Here is a 19,164-nt window from a genome sequence, read left to right as displayed (position 1 = left end):
AGCTAACTACCAATTAAGTAAATTAGGTGATGTGCATCTCTGTAATGAGGAGGGGTGTGGTGTATTGACATCAACACCCTATATAAGGTGTGCTTAAATATAAGCTAACTTCCTTTCCTTTGGCAAAATGGGTCAGAAGAGAGATTTGACGGGCTCTGAAAAGTCTAAAATTGTGAGATGTCTTGCAGAGGGATGCAGCAGTCTTGCAATTGCTAATCTTTTGAAGCGTGATCACCAAACAATCAAGCGTTTAATGGCAAATAGCCAACAGGGTCGCAAGAAGCGTGTTGGGCAAAAAAGGCACAAAATAACTGCCCATGAATTGAGGAAAATCAAGTGTCAAGCTGCCAAGATGCCATTTTCCACCAGTTTGCCCATATTTCAGAGCTGCAATGTTACAGGAGTATCAAAAAGCTAACAAGGTGTGCCATACTCAGGGACATGGCCAAGGTAAAGAAGGCTGAAAAACGACCACCTTTGAACAAGAAACATAAGATAAAACGTCAAGACTGGGCCAAGAAATATCTCAAGACTGATTTTTCAAAGGTTTTATGGACTGATGAAATGAGAGTGACTCTTGATGGACCAGATGGGTGGGCCAGAGGCTGGATCAGTAAAGGGCAGAAAGCTCCACTCCAACTCAGACGCCAGTAAGGTGGAGGTGGGGTACTGGTATGGGCTGGTATCATCAAAGATGAACTTGTGGGACCTTTTGGGGTTGAGAATGGAGTGAAGCTCAACTACCAGACCTACTGCCAGTTTCTGGAAGACAACTTCTTCAAGCAGTGGTACAGGAAGAAGTCAGTATCATTCAAGAAAAACATGATTTTCATGCAGGACAATGCTTCATCACATACATCCAACTACTCCACAGCGTGGCTGGCCAGCAACGGTCTAATAGATGAAAAAATAATGACATGGTCCCCTTGTTCACCTGATCTGAACCCCATAGAGGACCTGTGGTCCTTCATAAAATGTAAGATCTACAGGGAGGGAAAACAGTACACCTCTCGGAACAGTGTCTGGGAGGCTGTGGTGGCTGCTGCACGCAATGTTGATCGTAAACAGATCAAACAACTGACAAAATCTATGGATGGTAGGCTGTTGAGTGTCATCATAAAGAAAGGTGGCTATATTGGTCACTACTTTTTTTGGGTTTTGTTTTGCATGTCGGAAATGTTTATTTCTAAATTTTGTGCAGTTATATTGGTTTACCTGGTGAAAATAAAGAAGTGAGATGGGAACATATTTGGTTTTTATTAAGTTGCCTAATAATTCTGCTCAGTAATAGTTACCTGCACCAACAGATATCCTCCTAAGATAGCCAAATCTACAAAAAAAAAACACTCCAACTTCCAGAAATATTAAGCTTTGATATTTATGAGTCTTTTGGGTTGATTGAGAACATAGTTGTGATCAATAATAAAAAAATCCTCTAAAATACAACTTGCCTAATAATTCTGCACGCGGTGTATATAAAAATAATCTGATGACAGATCCCCTTAAAGCGCAATCCAGCTGTGATCCATTTTAGGCTCAGTTCAGACGAGCTTATGAAAATTTTTTGATTTTGGTCTGTATTTTTATTCATCTGTGTGTCCATTTACTACATCCATGTGACATAGTATTTACACATCAACAGTTTGAAATGTACATAATTAAGTACCGTTTTCTGTTAAGTGAACCGTCCATGTGCACACAGTGCATTTTAATCTTCTTTGTTTTTTAGTGCAGTTTTGTCTCAAATCTGCATGTCTATCCTTATTCCAGCAAAGTCAATGAAAATCCGGAAGTTTTGTGCACATGTTGCTTTTTTCCTTCCAGATTTGATGCAGAAATGAATCTGCAGCATGTCAATTCTTTCATTGTTTTTGCAGCGTTATTCCACTCCAGAATGCATAGAAAATGCATGCAAAAAACACATAAAAAAAGCATCAAAAACTTGCGTAAAAAACACACTTTTTTCCTGCCAAGAGATACAGACTTGGTGCAGAAATTACCAGATAACATGTGTTACATCCATCCATCCATCCATTCATCCATCAGGGCGCCATTGATGGACGTAACACGTGTTATCTGCTAAGTTATCTGCAGGAGCACATTCAGTATCTGCCACATCCTGGGAAATGTTTCCCTTTTTCAAAGCCTCCTGATGAACCTGTGAGGCAGGAGAAACACGTCGAGATGGGCAGTGAGCCCCATAGGGGCGAATAGGCCCCATGACGATCGGGAGGGTTAGGGTAGGAAAGAGTTAAGTTATAAGGTTAGAGGTGTACATGGGGCTGCCTGATTGGTGGGAGAGTCGGCGAAAGGGATTGGGTGAGGGACAAGATATGGGTGGGGTGTTGTGGTGGGTATAAAGAGGGCTGCGCAGAGGCCACTGCCCCTTTTGACCTACAGACAGCGTGTCCCTCCTGTGCTGCTGCATCCCTGACCGAACAATGGCGGACCTCGCGGCGCTGCTGGAGCTTGTGCGTGAGGCCTCTGAGGCCATCGGTGTGGACGCGCTGCGGGAAAAGCCGGAGGCGGTCTGCGGGGCTGGAGCGGCTATCTCTGCTCCTGCGCCCGGACCTGCGCTGCGCGCTCGGCAGGCGCGACCGCCGGAGCGCTACTCCCCCGGCAGGGGGAGAGGCAATAGACCTAGGAGCCTCCTTGGGGACCCTCCGGGGCAGCGGAGCCCTCCTCACCTTTCAGGAGCATCACCGGCCGCCGGGAGGAATCCTCGCCGGAGATCCCGCGGGCCGGAGGTGGGCGGAGCTTCGGCGAGGCCTACTTCCAGTTTGCGGCCTGCACGGCCATTGACCAGAGCAACGGCAGCCCCCAGTGAAGTGCTGGCTGGGGGTGGTGCCTGGCGCCATGGAGCGGAGGTGGAGACTCCCTGCAGTCGGCAGCGGAGAGATCATGGACGGAGGGGCGGCGCAGACGGGAGCGGTAGTCGGAGAGGGCTGGTGGTAGGGTCCTGCAGTCCGCAGGGCCCCTTGCTGCGGTCCGTTGTCACGGTACCTCCCAGCGGGGATCAGGCTGGGGGGAGATCCCAACATCCGGAGGGAGAGACATGGCCTTCCTGCAGTCAGGGAGGGAGACCACCGAGAGCTACAGAGGTTTCAGCGGTGCAGCAGGCAGGGGCAGCAAAGAAAGATGGCGGCAGGACGCCGCGTCGCGGCAGGAGAAAGAGGCCAAGCAGGAGGCGCACGGAGGAGCAGGGTGCGGTGTCCGTGGGGGTTGACGGCCGCCAGGTGCGGGCTGTCCCCTCGCTGGTCCCCCCAGCGGACTCCAGCAGCTCTTCTTATTCTGGCGAGGAAGAAGGACCGGAGGAGGCGGCAGGACGGATGGAGCGGCAGCAGGATGTTCGTGTTACGGCTGCTCCGGATTCAGTTCAGAGGCAGCTCGGTGAGAGGACAACCAATATGTTTTATGTTGTGGGAAGTGTTAGCGGGGGCGGGGGTTCCACTGCGGGGGCTAGTTTGCCGGGGGTTAGTGCGGTCGGTCAGTCGGGGTTACCTGGGGTGGAGTTTTGGGGGCAGCTGTTGGGGGTGTTGCAGGGGTTATCGGCTGATCGGTCAGGTCGAAGCGGACCTGGGTCCCCAGTGGGGGCATGGGTGGGCCCCACGGTCGGTGTGCTGCCGGTGGTACCGATGCGCGAGGTAGAGGCTCAGGAGGTTGTGCCGACGGTTGTTGCGGGTCAGGCAGACGGCGCGGCGGCCGAGGCGATGGTTAGCAAGGACGCGGAGAAGGATAAAGAAAAGGAGGATGAGGTTGTGCGTTTGGACGATAGGGCACGGAGCAAAGTTTACGTGTGCTTTGAGAGTCCGTTAGGGGTGCATTTGAAAAAGGAGGTGAGAGAGAAGATATGGAAAGGGGAGTATGTGGAAATTTTTTCCCTGCTTCCCTTGGAAAAGTTTAACTTGGATAAAGTGAAGCCAAGTGACTCTAAAAAAGAAAAGGAGGATGAGGAAAAAAGGAGGTATAGGTTGATCCCGAGAACGTTTACTAACTGGCTACAGGCCTTTGCGATATTAGCCAGCGTGGTTGGGGAAAAGGAGCCAGAGCATTGTTCTGCCCTTTTCGGCTATATGGACTCGATCGGCGAGGCATACAGGGTGTACGGTGGTTTAGGCTGGCTGCGATATGACGAGCAGTTCCGGCAATGGAAGGCTCTGCGGCATGGCATCCGGTGGGACCACAAATATATTTTTCTGTGGATGCGTTTAATGACGGCTCCGGCGCAGCCCTTTTGAGGGGGTGCCGGGAGCCCGGGTGCGAGTGGCGGGTCCTCGACTGGACAAAAGAAAGGGGCTTGTTGGCAATTTAATGAGGGGCAATGTAAGTTTGGGGCGTCATGTCGGTTCAAACACGAGTGTTCCGGTTGTGGAGGTTCCCACTCTTTGGCCAGGTGTTTCAAAAAAGGAAAAGGAAAGTCGGGGGAAGGTTCTGGAAAAAGGGAGGACGCCAGTGAAGGTCGATGCGATGCTTCCCTATTTAAATAGATATCCGGATGTTCGGGCGGCGGAGCTGTTGGCGACGGGTTTTAAGGAGGGTTTCCGGATTCCGTTTGAATCTGGGGCGCCGGTGTTTCGCCCGGGTAATTTGAGGTCCGCAAAAGAACATCCGGAGGTGGTGATGGAAAAACTGCAGAAGAAGGTGGAGTTGGGGAGGATGGCGGGTCCGTTCAAGGACCTGCCACTCTCCAACTTGAGGATTTCGCCGCTTGGAGTGGTACCCAAGAAGGAGCCGAACAAGTTTCGGCTCATTCATCATCTCTCTTACCCGGCTGGGTTGTCGGTGAACGACGGGATTTCACCTGAGTTCTCGGCGGTCTGTTATGTATCGTTTGACAAGGCGTTGGAGTTAGTGCGGGTAGCCGGGCAAGGGGCCCTGATGGCTAAGGCGGACATGGAAGCAGCTTTTCGGTTACTTCCGGTGCACCCGGAGAGTTTTCACCTTTTGGGGTGCATGTGGGATGGTGAATACTATGTGGATCGGTGCCTGCCCATGGGTTGTTCCATTTTGTGCCCTTATTTTGAAGCGTTTAGTTCGTTTGTGGAATGGGTAGTCAGGAATGTGGCAGGTGTCCACTCAGTGATACACTATTTGGATGATTTCTTTTGCGTTGGCCCAGCGGGCTCCTCGGTTTGTTCCTTCTTGTAATTTACGTTAGAACGCATAGCAGGAAGCCTGGGCATTTCGTTGGCACAGGAGAAAATGGAAGGACCAGTGACGTTCCTGTATTTCCTGGGCATTGAAATTGACACGGTGGCTATGGAATGCCGATTGCCGGAGGGCAAGCTGCGTGATTTGAAGGCGTCAGTGCAGTTGTTGTGCCGGGCTAAGAAGGTGCGGTTACGGGATTTGCAGTCAGTGCTTGGGAAGTTGAATTTTGCCTGTCGCATTATGCCGATGGGGCGAATATTTAATAGGCGACTGGCGAGCGAGACGGCAGGGGTGATAGCTCCGAATCATTTTGTCAGAGTGACAAAGGTGATGAAAGGAGATTTGCTGGTGTGGGATGCGTTTCTCGACCGATACAACGAACGGACGTTATGGATGAGCAAGGCATTGTCAAATAGCCAGCTGGAATTGTTTACGGATGTGGCGGGGGCATCGGGTTTTGGGGCAATTTTTCGGACACATTGATGTGTTGGCAAATGGCCACGGCTTTGGGTGGAAAAGGGGTTGGTGAAGAATTTGGCGCTGCTGAAACTGTTCCCCATCATAGTGGCGGTGGAGTTGTGGGGCCCCAAATTTGCGGGCAAGAAGCTTTGCTTGCATTGTGATAACATGGCAGTGGTGCATTCTATCAATTCATTGTCGGCAAAATCGCCCCCGGTAGTGGGGTACTTGAGACATTTGGTGTTGCGTTGCTTAGAGCTAAACATTTGTGTAGTGGCGCGGCATGTGCCCGAAGTGCAAAATGAAGTGGCTGATGCGCTATCTCGGTTTCAGTTCCACAGGTTCAGGAGACTGGTGCCAGGAGCGGACGAGGATGGACAACTATGCCCGGCATGGCTGTGGGACCTGGCGTCGGTGTAGTATTTGAGGGAATCAGGAGATCGGTGGCTGAGGCTACTTGGTGCCGATACCGGGCTGTGTGGCAGGAATGGGAGGAATTGGAGAAGGCAGATTTTATGGAGCCTGGTTACACGGGCCGAGTGCTGGGGGTTTTGTTGTTGATTAGCGGGGATTTTTCAGCAGGTCGGTCTGTTTGGGTGATAGGTTACAAGTTGGCGGCGTTAGCCTTCTTGTTTAAAATGCAAGGGGTTCGGGACGCGACAAAGGATTTCCTGGTGCGGCAGGCGATGAAGGGTTTTCGAAAGGGGGCGCGGTCGCGGGACAGGAGACGGCCGATAGCGTTCCTGTTGTTGGCTCGTTTGGTGGGGTGTTTGGGGGATATATGCTCGTCCGCTTATGAACGAGCCTTGTTTACGGTTGTCTTCGTATTGGCATTCTTTGGGGCTTTCCGCATCGGAGAATTGGTTAGCCCTGCCAGGCATGCAGTAGGCGGGCTGTTGTTGGGGGATGTTATGCTTGGGAGGGATAGAGTCGAATGCCAGCTACGGTTTTCAAAGACGGATCAAATAGGTCGGGGACGTCTGGTGGTGTTGTTTGAATTGCCAGGGCACCACCTATGCCCAGTGGTTCAGGTGACAGAGTTTTTGAAGGTGCGGGGTGGCTACCCCGGTGTTTTCCTTAGGCATGTGGATGGATCCGCTTTATCACGATTCCAGTTTATCGCATCCTGAAGACGGCTTTAATACGGGCGGGGGAGGAGCCAAGGGATTACGGGTCCCACTCCTTCCGGATTGGGGCAGCGACCGAAGCTGCTAGGTGGGGGCTGAGTGAGGATTGGATCCGGCGGATTGGGAGATGGGAATCTTCCAGGTTTCGTTTGTATATTAGACCACATCTGATTAGGTGATGGTTGGTGACATGGGTTACTAGATTGAGTTATGTTCTGGTGGGCAGTTTTTCTTGTGCAATTGTTGTTGTATTCATGGTCTTTATATTTTGTAGGTCCATGCCTCGTGTGGATTCTCGGGCACTCCTTTGTGTTTTGGGGAGCTTTGCGGGCGAATGTTCGTCGGGACGGTCGGCAGTTCGGAGCGGCGATGTCGGAAGCCCGTGTGAAATGGCTCGGAATTCGGGGCATGACCTGGGGTAGAGTTCGCCCTGAAGTGGCGTATTATAGCCGTATTGACTGGGAACCTGATGTTCTAATTCTGCATGTGGGGGGGAATGACCTTGGAGTGAGGGCAGCGAGAGAGTTAAAAAGGGATATCAAGTTGGACTTGCTCCATTTGTGGAGGGCGTTCCCTGGCATCTTGATTGTGTGGTCCGATATCATAGCCCGGACGCAGTGGCATTTCGCAAGGTCGGTGGATCGGATTAACAGGGCCCGGGTGAAATTGAATCGGGCGATTGGCAGGTTCGTAGCGCGGAACGGAGGTTTGGTGGTCCGACATAGGGAGTTAGAGGAGTCCACCGAGCAGTATTTGAGGCGTGATGGGGTCCATCTCACAGACATAGGTTTGGATTTGTGGATGTTGGGTTTGAGGGATGGATTGGAACAAGCATTGGGGGTGTGGAGGGCCCGGGCCAAGTAAGAGGTCACTGTGGCGGGGTGATAGGTCCGTTCAGAGAGGTTTGGTGTACCGACAGTCGGTTTGTTTGTATGAAGCCACTCAGGGGGAGTGGCTTTGATTTGGATGGGAACTAATGGGCGGAGGTCCTGCAGGTTCTGGGGAGGGGTAATTAACGATTGAACGTTAATTACCCCACATCTCGGGTCGGTTGGTCACGGCCGAGGTGGTCCCCTGGGCCGGTTGGAGGTTACGGCCGGGGGATAGAAATGATGGTTGGCCTCTCAGATGGACCTATCAGGTGTCATTTTGTGGAGAATAAGTATATATGTACAGGTTCAGGTGTTAATGGGGTGACATGTTGACACACGAGTTTGGTACTTATATACTGTTTAATAAAGCTGTGGCCATTCGGCAATAAAGTCGTAGTCTGTGTCGTTATTTTAAGTATAGTGGTAAGGGGAAGTTTGTCATTGTAGACCCGCTTATCCCTATAGATACGTCAAGTCTACGATATGACATCAAACGTCTAAAGGGAAATAATTTATCCAAACATCTGTGTTACCATATACTGCATGTGAATTAGATTTGTATGCACATTAACATTCATTGATGTGAATAACTGGTTGGTGCATTAACACTATTACTGCAGTTACTCACTCAATGTTTGATGGACGCAGAGATTCAATGTGAAGTGGTTATCAGCTGATTAAGGATATCACGTTGAGGTCAGGAGCCTGGTTGTACAGTAGGGACCAGACATAGAGAGATGTTTTTTGATGTATGTGATTAGTGGTGTTTTGGTACTCATATGGTGAGAGAGGGACAGCTTAGGGACCTTTAGGGATTGACCATGGTGAGCGGGAGCGCCATTTGCGTTGATTAGGGTGCCGACCTCCACAGGCAGGTAGGGTGGTTCATTAGGGGTATTAGCAGGGCAACTTAAGTATTAAGTGGGCTTTACATGCTGCGACACGCTGCCGAGCGTGATAACACCCGCCCCTGTCGCACATGCGATAAGTGGTGATCGCTGCCGTAGCGAACATTATCGCTACGGCAGCGTTACACATACATACCTGCTCTGCGACGTCGCTGTGACCAGCGATCCGCCTCCTTTCTAACGGGGCGGTTCGTTCAGTGTCACAGCGACGTCACAGCAGCATCACTGAACCGCCGCCCAATAGAAAAGGAGAGGCGGAGATAAGCGGCCGGAACATGCCGCCCACCTCCTTTCTTCCTCCTTTTCCGGTGGACGCAGGTAGGAGATGTTTGTCGGTCCTGCGGCGTCACACATAGCCATGTGTGCTGCTGCAGGAACGACAAACAACATCGTACCTGTCGCAGCAGCAACGATATTATGGAAATGAGCGACGTGACAACGGGCAACGATTTTTGACGTTTTTGGGCTCGTTGATCGTCGCTCATTTGCGTTACACGCTGTAATGTCGGTAACGGCTCCGGATGTGCGTCACTAACGACGTGACCCCGACAATATCTCGTTGCCGATGTCGCAGCGTGTAAATCCCGCTTTAGATTGATCCGGTCCGGCAGCCCTGTATACCCACCTTGTTTTTTCCAAATCCGTCCTTACTGTGTGAAACTTTTTATGGGGAGTTTTTTGTTTTTTTGTTATTTGTCCAATGACAATTTTAATGCATATTTAATAAATTGATATTTTAGGAATTTTGCTTTTTGTTAACTCTGACCCTAGACTTGTACACATCTACAGATATTTATAGGGAATCTGTCTCAGGGTTTATGCTCCCCCATCTGAGAGCAGCATAATGTAGAGACAGAGACCCTGATTCCCGCAATGTGTCACTTACTGAGCTGTTGTCATTTTGATATACCATATTTTTCGTTTTATAAGATAAAAGGTAAAAAAAAAAAAAAACAGGGTCCATCTTATACTCCGGTGGTGTCTTACTGGAGGGGGGGCAGCAGTGGTGATGGAGCGGGGTCACAGGAGGCAGGGACGGTACTGGAGTAGGGCGATGCTGCAGGCGCTGCGGTGGGGGCTATGCTGGCATCGGTGGGGGCTGTGCTGGCAGCGGTGAGGGCTGTGCTGGCTGGGTGGAGCAGGGTGGTGTGCTGGGCATCCCAGATGCTCTGTCAGTAGTGCGGGCTTCAAAGAAATGGCGCCCGAAGTCTGCACATGCGCAGATTGAGCTCTCGGCTCAATGACAAGCTGAGATCACATCTGCGCACGTGCCACCTCCGGGCACCATTTTCCTTAAGTCCGCTGCTGGAAGATCAATGTGCCAGAGGCGGCACGTGCGCAGACTCAAGCACCATTATATGAAACCCACACCACCGACAGAGCATCTGGGACACCTGCCATACCGCCCTGCTCCACAGCAGCCTGCACAGCTGCCCCTCACAGCCGCCAACACAGCCTGCACAGCAGACAGCACAGCCTTCGGCACAGTCCCCACCACAGCCAGCACAGCCCCCACTACAGCCAGCACAGCCGCCAGCACAGACACCACTGCAGCTGTGATGCCCTGGGCAAGCCAGGGGTCACAGGTCACACCACCACCACACCCTACACCCCAGTTAGGAACACCAAAGCTAAACCAAAATCCTTGTTGCCTTCCTCCAGGGGCTGATGTTCACACCAGGGGGTGGGCCAGGCGGTTGGCTCTGCCCACCAAGGAGTACACAGCCCTGGAGGCGGGAGAACCAGGCAAGTCAAGCTAGGGAAGTGAAGGAGTAAACAGTGAAGTAGTAGAGGAGCTTGAGTGAAGAAGTAAAAAAGCAACAGTTAAGAAAGCCTGAAGTTGGTCCGGGTGTGTGCCCCGGACAGTGACAGCAAGGTCAGCAGACGGCGGTGATAGTCTGCAGAGGGACTGTTCGGAGGTTGCTGGAAGGACCGCGGATGGGTGGTGACCCGGCGGTCTGGAGCAGTATACGAAGAACAGTCAGCACCAGGGCAGGGGCCTTTCGGATCCCGGCAAGGCTAGGAGTCGCCATAATTTGCCAAATCCGTCAGTGAAGGGGACGTCTGTCTCCTAACAACCAAGTCCCAATTGAAGGCAACAGTCCAACCGCAACGGAGAGACACCGCCACCGCCAGGGCACCAGTTTCTCAGGGCCAGTGCCTGCGGGCAAAGTAGGGCTCCTCCGGCCCATATCCAAGCCGGGGAGCGGGTTACCGGTGGGAACCCATCGCAACCATTATCATCATAGGTGCAGGACAGAGGGACCGTCACCGTCACCTACTGGGGAAAGCAAGTGCAGCCGTCTGTGGGAACCGTCCTTCCAGCCGTGTGTTTTACCGAGAACTGTGTCATCGTCTCAGGCTGAGTGAGTATCACAGTGCCGCAAGGCACAGCGCTGCCCCCGCGTCCCTGCGCCCACCAAGCCCTGCATCACCCACCTCATCACTGGGCCCCGGGATCACCAACCCCTACCCACGTAGGGGCAACACAACAACTGGCTGCTCCATACCATCCTTCCCGGGATCCCCATACAGAGCAGCGGTGGTGTCAACAAATCACCACAACCGTGGGTGGCGTCACGGACAATAAACAATCCCCACACCCAAAAACCCCCTTTCACTCACGGGCGAGGAGCGCCGCTCGAGTCCCCGGGATCCGGTCCATCGCTCGAGCCACCGAACAGCAGCAGGCCGCAGCAGCCGCGGCAGCCGGACCCGAGCAGAGGGAGAGCGCGGCGTCCCCTCCTCCGCCCGCGACAACTTGGCGTCACGAACAGGATCTTACCGCTCTGCCGTTGGGTAGAGGTGCGACTTGTAACCGCCGGAGGTATCCGGCTGAAAAATTTCGGAAGTCGCCATCTTTGGCGCGAAAAGTTCCCGCTCGAGCGTCTTCTCGAGTAGCAGAGGCGCGAAGGCCAAAACCCCGCCCCAATAGAGGAGGGGCCGGAAAAGAAGCTAAGGGGGACGCGATGGTGGCTGGCTGCATGTGAGCGCAGCTATAAAAGCAGGGACGCCAGGACTCTGCAGTCACCCTGTTCCTGGAAAGCATGACTGCCGAGATGTCCGCTCCAATCAATAACAGCAAGACCCCCACGCCCGGCACGGCGACGTGGTTGAGGGACCGGACCGTCCCGCTGAGTAATCGTCTGCAGGCCCATATGCAACTCCTCTTGGAGGAGTGGGAGACCGACATGGCGGACGTGGTGGCTGCTATGTGGAGACGCGAAGCAGAAGAGGATTTGGAGGAGCGGGTAAGCGACCCACGCCCCTGTATTCCGGAGGGATCGGCCATTGGAGCTGAGGGGCCCGGCCGGCTTCCGCTCATCCTGCCTCTCTCCCCGCTACCCGTGATAGCTGCTGCCGCCCCGCCATTAGGCCCGCTACCTGTCCACCCGGTAGCGATACCCTGCCAAGCCGCCTTGGCGGGCGAGCCGGCTGCAGATGTCCAGGACGTCCCTGAAGTGCACCAGGGGGAACCGCTAGGACCGCGGCCCCTTAACAGCATGGTGCCAGAAGTCCCGGCAGTGACCGTGCCAGACCCTGAGCCTGGAACCGTGGCCTGGATGAAGGCTCGGGTGATGCAATTCCACCAGCGTCAGCAGGATCAGATCTTCCGGATGATGGAGCAGTGGACCAACGAGGTGGAGGAGCTGATTACAACTGTCCCGATGTACGGAGGGGAAATGGATGTAGCAGAGTCGACTGGTGACCCACGTCCCTATGTCCTACCCGGACTGGCCGCTGCGGCTGAAGGGCCCGGCCTAGTCTTGGCCTATGCATCTCCCTTGCCGTTACTTATGGGGCGCCTCAGTGTAAGCTCGCCTAATATGCTGCTCCGTGCTACCGCGGAAGGGTCTGAAGTGCTGGATGCTGGAGGCCAGGAAGCTGCGACAGCTGGCGGCAATCCGCCTGACGCAGGAACAAGAGATGACGACTCCTGCCCCAGCCTCGGGTCCGCTGTTGAGTTTGAAGAGGCAAGTGAGCGTTCCCGCTATGTAGGAGACCCCGTGGTTGTCCATACCCCGCGTACCGGTGGAAATGGGTACCGGGTACCCCTGCCACAGCAAGCATGTCAGTGCATGTTTGATATGCTGGTGGCGGAGGATGGGGCCGCCTCGACAGAAGAACCTGAGTAAAGGCAGCGGAGCACCATTGTCCAGTACCCGTTGGGACCCCCACTGAGTTTTGTGTTTGAAAGTTTGAAAAAAGTTGCAATGAAAGTGATCAACTGATGGAGTCACCTGATTCACCGAGATTGTGAGAAAAACGGCCGTTGCCGGCACCGTTGTCCCCGTGGGGACCGTTTAAAAAGTTTAGCATGGAGAACTTTCCATGGACAAGCCCGTGAACTTGCAGGGCAACCACAAACATTAGTGGCATGTAAATAAGTTGTTTTACCGTTACCGTTTCCGCAGTTACCGCCTCCGGAGAGGCAGGTTGGAGGGAGGGCCCTCAGCAGAGCAGGCTGGGGCCCAGCCACCACAGGAACCGGTGGCTACCCTCTGGAGGGGAAGGACAGATCCCGCTCGGGTAACTTGTGCTGGACTGGGGTCAAGGGGTGCTGCCTGGGTTTAAGGGGCAGCATCAGGGCCAGGTTGCTTGGGTGGGAGAGAGCGGAGACCGTAACTGTAAACCGTTTGCAACGTTTAAGAACTGAACCTCCCGATGTGGGATGACGTCATAAGTTGTAATGTTTACCATTTACCTTTTCATATATTTTTCAGAAAATAAAACCGGTGTTGGACGGGCAGCCCGCGGACGGTCTGCATTTTGCTAAGGGGGAATGTGACGCCCTGGGCAAGCCAGGGGTCACAGGTCACACCACCACCACACCCTACACCCCAGTTAGGAACACCAAAGCTAAACCAAAATCCTTGTTGCCTTCCTCCAGGGGCTGATGTTCACACCAGGGGGTGGGCCAGGCGGTTGGCTCCGCCCACCGAGGAGTACACAGCCCTGGAGGCGGGAGAACCAGGCAAGTCAAGCTAGGGAAGTGAAGGAGTAAACAGTGAAGTAGTAGAGGAGCTTGAGTGAAGAAGTAAAAAAGCAACAGTTAAGAAAGCCTGAAGTTGGTCCGGGTGTGTGCCCCGGACAGTGACAGCAAGGTCAGCAGACGGCGGTGATAGTCTGCAGAGGGACTGTTCGGAGGTTGCTGGAAGGACCGCGGACGGGTGGTGACCCGGCGGTCTGGAGCAGTATACGAAGAACAGTCAGCACCAGGGCAGGGGCCTTTCGGATCCCGGCAAGGCTAGGAGTTGCCATAATTTGCTAAATCCGTCAGTGAAGGGGACGTCTGTCTCCTAACAACCAAGTCCCGATTGAAATCAACAGTCCAACCGCAACGGAGAGACACCGCCACCGCCAGGGCACCAGTTTCTCAGGGCCAGTGCCTGCGGGCAAAGTAGGGCTCCTCCGGCCCATATCCAAGCCGGGGAGCGGGTTACCGGTGGGAACCCATCGCAACCATTATCATCATAGGTGCAGGACAGAGGGACCGTCACCGTCACCTACTGGGGAAAGCAAGTGCAGCCGTCTGTGGGAACCGTCCTTCCAGCCGTGTGTTTTACCGAGAACTGTGTCATCGTCTCAGGCTGAGTGAGTACCACAGTGCCGCAAGGCACAGCGCTGCCCCCGAGTCCCTGCGCCCACCAAGCCCTGCATCACCCACCTCATCACTGGGCCCTGGGATCACCAACCCACGTAGGGGCAACACAACAACTGGCTGCTCCATACCATCCTTCCCGGGATCCCCATACAGAGCAGCGGTGGTGTCAACAAATCACCACAACCGTGGGTGGCGTCACGGACAATAAACAATCCCCACACCCAAAAACCCCCTTTCACTCACGGGCGAGGAGCGCCGCTCGAGTCCCCGGGATCCGGCCCATCACTCGAGCCACCGAGCAGCAGCAGCAGGCCGCAGCAGCCGCGGCAGCCGGACCCGAGCAGAGGGAGAGTGCGGCGTCCCCTCCTCCGCCCGCGACACAGCCAGCACAGAGCCCATTCACAACCTCCCGGTAAACTGCATTCGTATTTAAGACACACCTCTCATTTTCATCCCAAATTTTTGGGAGGAAAAGTGCGTTTTATAATCTGAAAAATACGGTAATCACTTTTTTTCTATTTGAGAAAATTAGAGAACAATGGATCACTCACTTGCTTTTTTCAGAAATAATGGTATCTACATTGATCAACATTTGAAGGGCTTTTTGTAAGGGGTATACCATGCCACTAGAACAGTGTTGTACAAAAGATCCAAAGTTTATCAACATAAAACCTTTATTTTCTCACCAATCAGTAGGAAGTGTACAGGCCTTTGCTTTGAATGACTTCAGCATATCTGTGGCCACAGGACATCTCTAGTCTCTCACACTGCTCTGGTGTGATTTTTGTCCACTCTTCTTCTAGTCTCTTCCAAAGTTCTTTAACTATTGTGAGTTTCTATTGTGATTTTGTCACCAAGGATGTTCTAGAGGTTTTCTATTGGGTTTAGATCAGGACTCTGGGCTGCCATTTCATTTTGTCAATATTTCCTGTTTCAAGGAACTGTTTTACCCATTTTTCTGTGTGACAGGGGACATTGTCCTGCATGAGAATTGCTGGCTGATTGAGTGATGAACACAAGTAAAGAACCACATGTTGTTGAATAAGGTTCTGATATACCCTTGAATTCTTTCTGCCATGTACCTGTATGAGAGGTCCAAATCATGCTGCAGAAAACTTTCCCTAAGCCATGACACTTTCTCCACCACCTTTCACTGACTTCTTAACATACTTTGGGTTCAGTCTTTCACCAGTTTGTAGATGAACATAATGTTTCCCATCAGACTCAAATAAATTAAACTTGCTTTCATCACTAAAATGAACTGTCGACCGCTTCTCCTCTGTCCATACAACACGCTCCTCACCAAAGGTGAGTCTAGCCTTTTGAGTCTTTCTGCTAATGAGAGGTGTGGTCACTGCAGAGTGGGCTTTCAGTCCAAATGCTCTTAAACGTTGTGACACTGTATGACGAGACAGATCCGTACCCTGTTAAGTTCTGAACTGGCGATCAATTCCAGCTGCAGTGTTGAAACAATTACCCATGGAGATTCTCTGCATTATCCTGTCCTCTTTTGCATTTGTCTTTCGAGGGTGACCAGCCTTTTTGGGGGATCTGGAAAGGGTTTGTGATGTTTTAAAGATGCAATATTCTCAAAATCACAGACTTGGAACGACCAACTTCTCTTGTTATGGCTGATAGGGTCCCCCCTTTGGCCTTCATTTGGATAACCTGCTGCCGGAGGGTTTCAGCCACTTTGGCATAGCACACCATTTTTTTAAAAATTAGTGCTAAATGGAAAGTTAGGCTACCTGTTAAATAGGGCTTGTCAGATAATTAAAGAAATTAGCATCTGGTGCCAGATTAACAGCAATATCTGAAAGTGTTCTCTAATTTTATTTATTTATTTTTTTTACATTTAAATCATTTACATTTTTATTATGTGCTTTACAATAAATTAAATTTATGAAATAAACTTAAAATACTGCAGGTTTAATCATGTTAGTATATACACAAAGAACAACACAATGACCTTAACATTTAGGAAATTGTGTGTTGCTCTCTAAATTTGATCTCCAGTATATTTGAAAGGTATTTGAATGTGGTCCTCTATAACCCCACCCACACCACTGATTGGCAGCTTTCTACCCATGTACACTGTACACAGAAAACTGCCAAGCAGTGGTGGGGAGGGGTTATAAAGAGCTCATGCTTGACTAACTGGCAGTAGGCCAAGTAGTCCACTAAAGATAATCTCCTGCTGACTAAACAGTGATTATATAAAATCTACACTAAACACCCCAGTAAATGAAAAATCGTTGGAATCAGGTTCTCTTTACCTACATTATGCTGCTCTCAGATTAAATGGCAAAAAGCTGGTGACAAATTCCCTTTAAGTCCTATGTAAGTGCTGTAACCAAATGTGATCTGCATGCATAAATGCAAAAAAATTGCAAAAAAAAAATGTTGCATTACATGTATAGAAATGTTCAAAACTGACACCTTTCTATACTCACTGCAAGGGTATAATTTCTGTTATGTATTTGTTAATCAGACTGTCATATCTATCTTTAATTTACTATTTTCTTTTGGTTTTTTTTTTCCTTTTTTTTAATTTGTGAAACATTTCTAACATTTAACTGTTTGATTTGTAAAATAATCTAGGCAACCTCTAGTTATATTGCATTAATAATAAGAATGTATGAAACTGCAACATGTTCTGTATATAATTTTGGTATGCAATGAAAACTATACTATTATTCATGTTCACGCTGATCAGTTTTGTCCATATTTTATTCTTAGCTGTGCTGACTCCAGTTGGAACAGAAACAATAGAAATTTCTGCAGGAGGCCTCTCAGGTACATACAGCATTGCACAGCTTCACTTTCACTGGGGCAATGAAGGAATCAAAGGATCAGAGCATACTCTAAATGGAGTAAGATATCCAATGGAGGTAAGATGTTCTAATACACAGTGCTTAGTATTATTAGGCAATTTGTATTTTAGATCAATTTTATTACTGAACAACTACATTGTTGTCAATCAAACCACACGATAATATATCTGAATATTTAAGAGTAAAGGCGGTGTTACACAGGGCGACATATCGTGCGATCGCATAAGCGATCGCACCCGCCTTCCTCGTTTGTGCGTCACGGACAAATCGTTGCCCGTGTCGCACAAAGTCGGTAACCCCCGTCACACGTATTTACCTCCATAACCACGTCGCTGTGGGCGGCGAACATACTCTTCCTGAAGGGGGAGGGATGTTTGGCGTCACAGCGATGTCACACAGCGCCCGCCAAATAGAAGCAGAGGGGCGGAGATGATCAGCCAAAACATCCCGCCCACCTCCTTCCTTCCTCATTGCCGGCGGGACGCAGGTAAGCTGTGTTCGTCGTTCCCGGGATATCACACGTAGCGATGTGTGCTGCCTCAGGAACGATGAACAACTGGCGTGCAGAAGGAGGAACGACATTATGAAAATGAACGACGTGTCAACGAGCAACGATAAGGTGAATATTTTTGCTCGTTAACAGTCGTTCGTAGCTGTCACATGCTACGATATCTCTAACGATGCCGGATGTGTGTCACGAATTCCGTGACCCGACGATATATCGTTAGATATATCGTAGCGTGTGACGCCGCCTTAAAAGTGAGGTTTTGTCTTTCTTAGGAGAATATCTCTGTATGTATAATTATTGGGCAACTATTAGTGTGCAGAATTATTATGCAAGTAAATGAAAACATTTAAATTTTCTCATTTTTATTGTTTATTTTCATCTATTAAAGTGAGAATAATAACTAAACAACTCAGAATGTACAAAAATACATTCTGACATTTCACAAAAATATTAATGACTGATATAGCCCCCTTCTTTTCAATAAAAGTCATAAGCCTTCATGTAAGGTAGGATAAAGGAAAAAGTCAGCTCACCGGATACCCTCTTAAGATCGCTCCCCAATCAGCATGGACAGGCCCCGGTCTGTACTGGAAATCCAATAACAAAAAAGAGAAAAATCCGACTATATGGAGGAAGCTTGTATTATTGACGTGAAAAAGCTTTTAATGACTCCAAAATATAAAAAAACAGTCAAAGACTTTAAAAATGTGGTATAAAAAAAGATACCCCTAGAAAACTACGTGTCTCAGCTGATGCCTTAATCATGGTTGTCAAACAACCTTATGGTGGCCACAACAGTTTGTCCTCTTGCCATAGTGATAGTTCTGCTTCACATAACTTGTTTTATTTACTGCCCCATTCTATGTCCTGTTGTGTATAAATATGTGACTCTTCAGATTTTGTGTTATATTGAGCCTGAAGTAGAGACCTGAGTAGTCTCGAAAGCTTGCTATTATTACCATCTTTTCAGTTAGCCATTAAAAGGTATCAATCACTGAGGACTTCAGTTCTTTTAAACATTTTTTTATCTCTACTGGCTAACACGGTACAAAGATATATTTTACCTGTAGCTCTTGGATGTCATCAGTATTACGCAAATGAGCTTACTCCCCTGTTTATCATTATTTCTGCATCCTTATGGGAACTGATATTTTGGCCCCTTTAGGCCCTGTAATCAGTAAGGATAGACTGTTGTTCTTTCAGTTACAGTGCCTACAAGTAGTATTCAACCCCCTGCAGATTTAGCAGGTTTGATAAGATGCAAATAAGTTAGAGCCTGCAAACTTCAAACAAGAGCAGGATTTGTTAACAGATGCATAAATCTTACAAACCAACAAGTTATGTTGCTCAGTTAAATTTTAATAAATTTTCAACATAAAAGTGTGGGTCAATTATTATTCAACCCCTAGGTTTAATATTTTGTAGAATAACCCTTGTTTGCAATTACAGCTAATAATCGTCTTTTATAAGACCTGATCAGGCCTGCACAGGTCTCTGGAGTTATCTTGGCCCACTCCTCCATGCAGATCTTCTCCAAGTTATCTAGGTTCTTTGGGTGTCTCATGTGGACTTTAATCTTGAGCTCCTTCCACAAGTTTTCAATTGGGTTAAGGTCAGGAGACTGACTAGGCCACTGCAACACCTTGATTTTTTCCCTCTTGACTAGGCCTTGGTTTTCTTGGCTGTGTGCTTTGGGTCGT

At 50.1% G+C, this 19,164-nt stretch overlaps 1 protein-coding gene across 1 annotated transcript in view; it reads left to right on the top strand.

The window, feature by feature from the left end:
* CA4 (carbonic anhydrase 4) overlaps nt 1-19,164 on the top strand; it is a 79,116-nt gene that overhangs the window by 47,758 nt on the left and 12,194 nt on the right. Inside the window, exon 4 of the mRNA XM_075334176.1 lies at nt 16,862-17,013. Coding sequence (XP_075190291.1) covers nt 16,862-17,013 — 152 coding nt within the window. The remainder of the gene's footprint in view (nt 1-16,861; nt 17,014-19,164) is intronic.

Source organism: Anomaloglossus baeobatrachus, chromosome 2, assembly GCF_048569485.1.
Source record: "Anomaloglossus baeobatrachus isolate aAnoBae1 chromosome 2, aAnoBae1.hap1, whole genome shotgun sequence".
NCBI classification, from domain to species: Eukaryota; Metazoa; Chordata; class Amphibia; order Anura; family Aromobatidae; genus Anomaloglossus; species Anomaloglossus baeobatrachus.
This window is presented reverse-complemented; position numbering and strand designations above follow the sequence as displayed.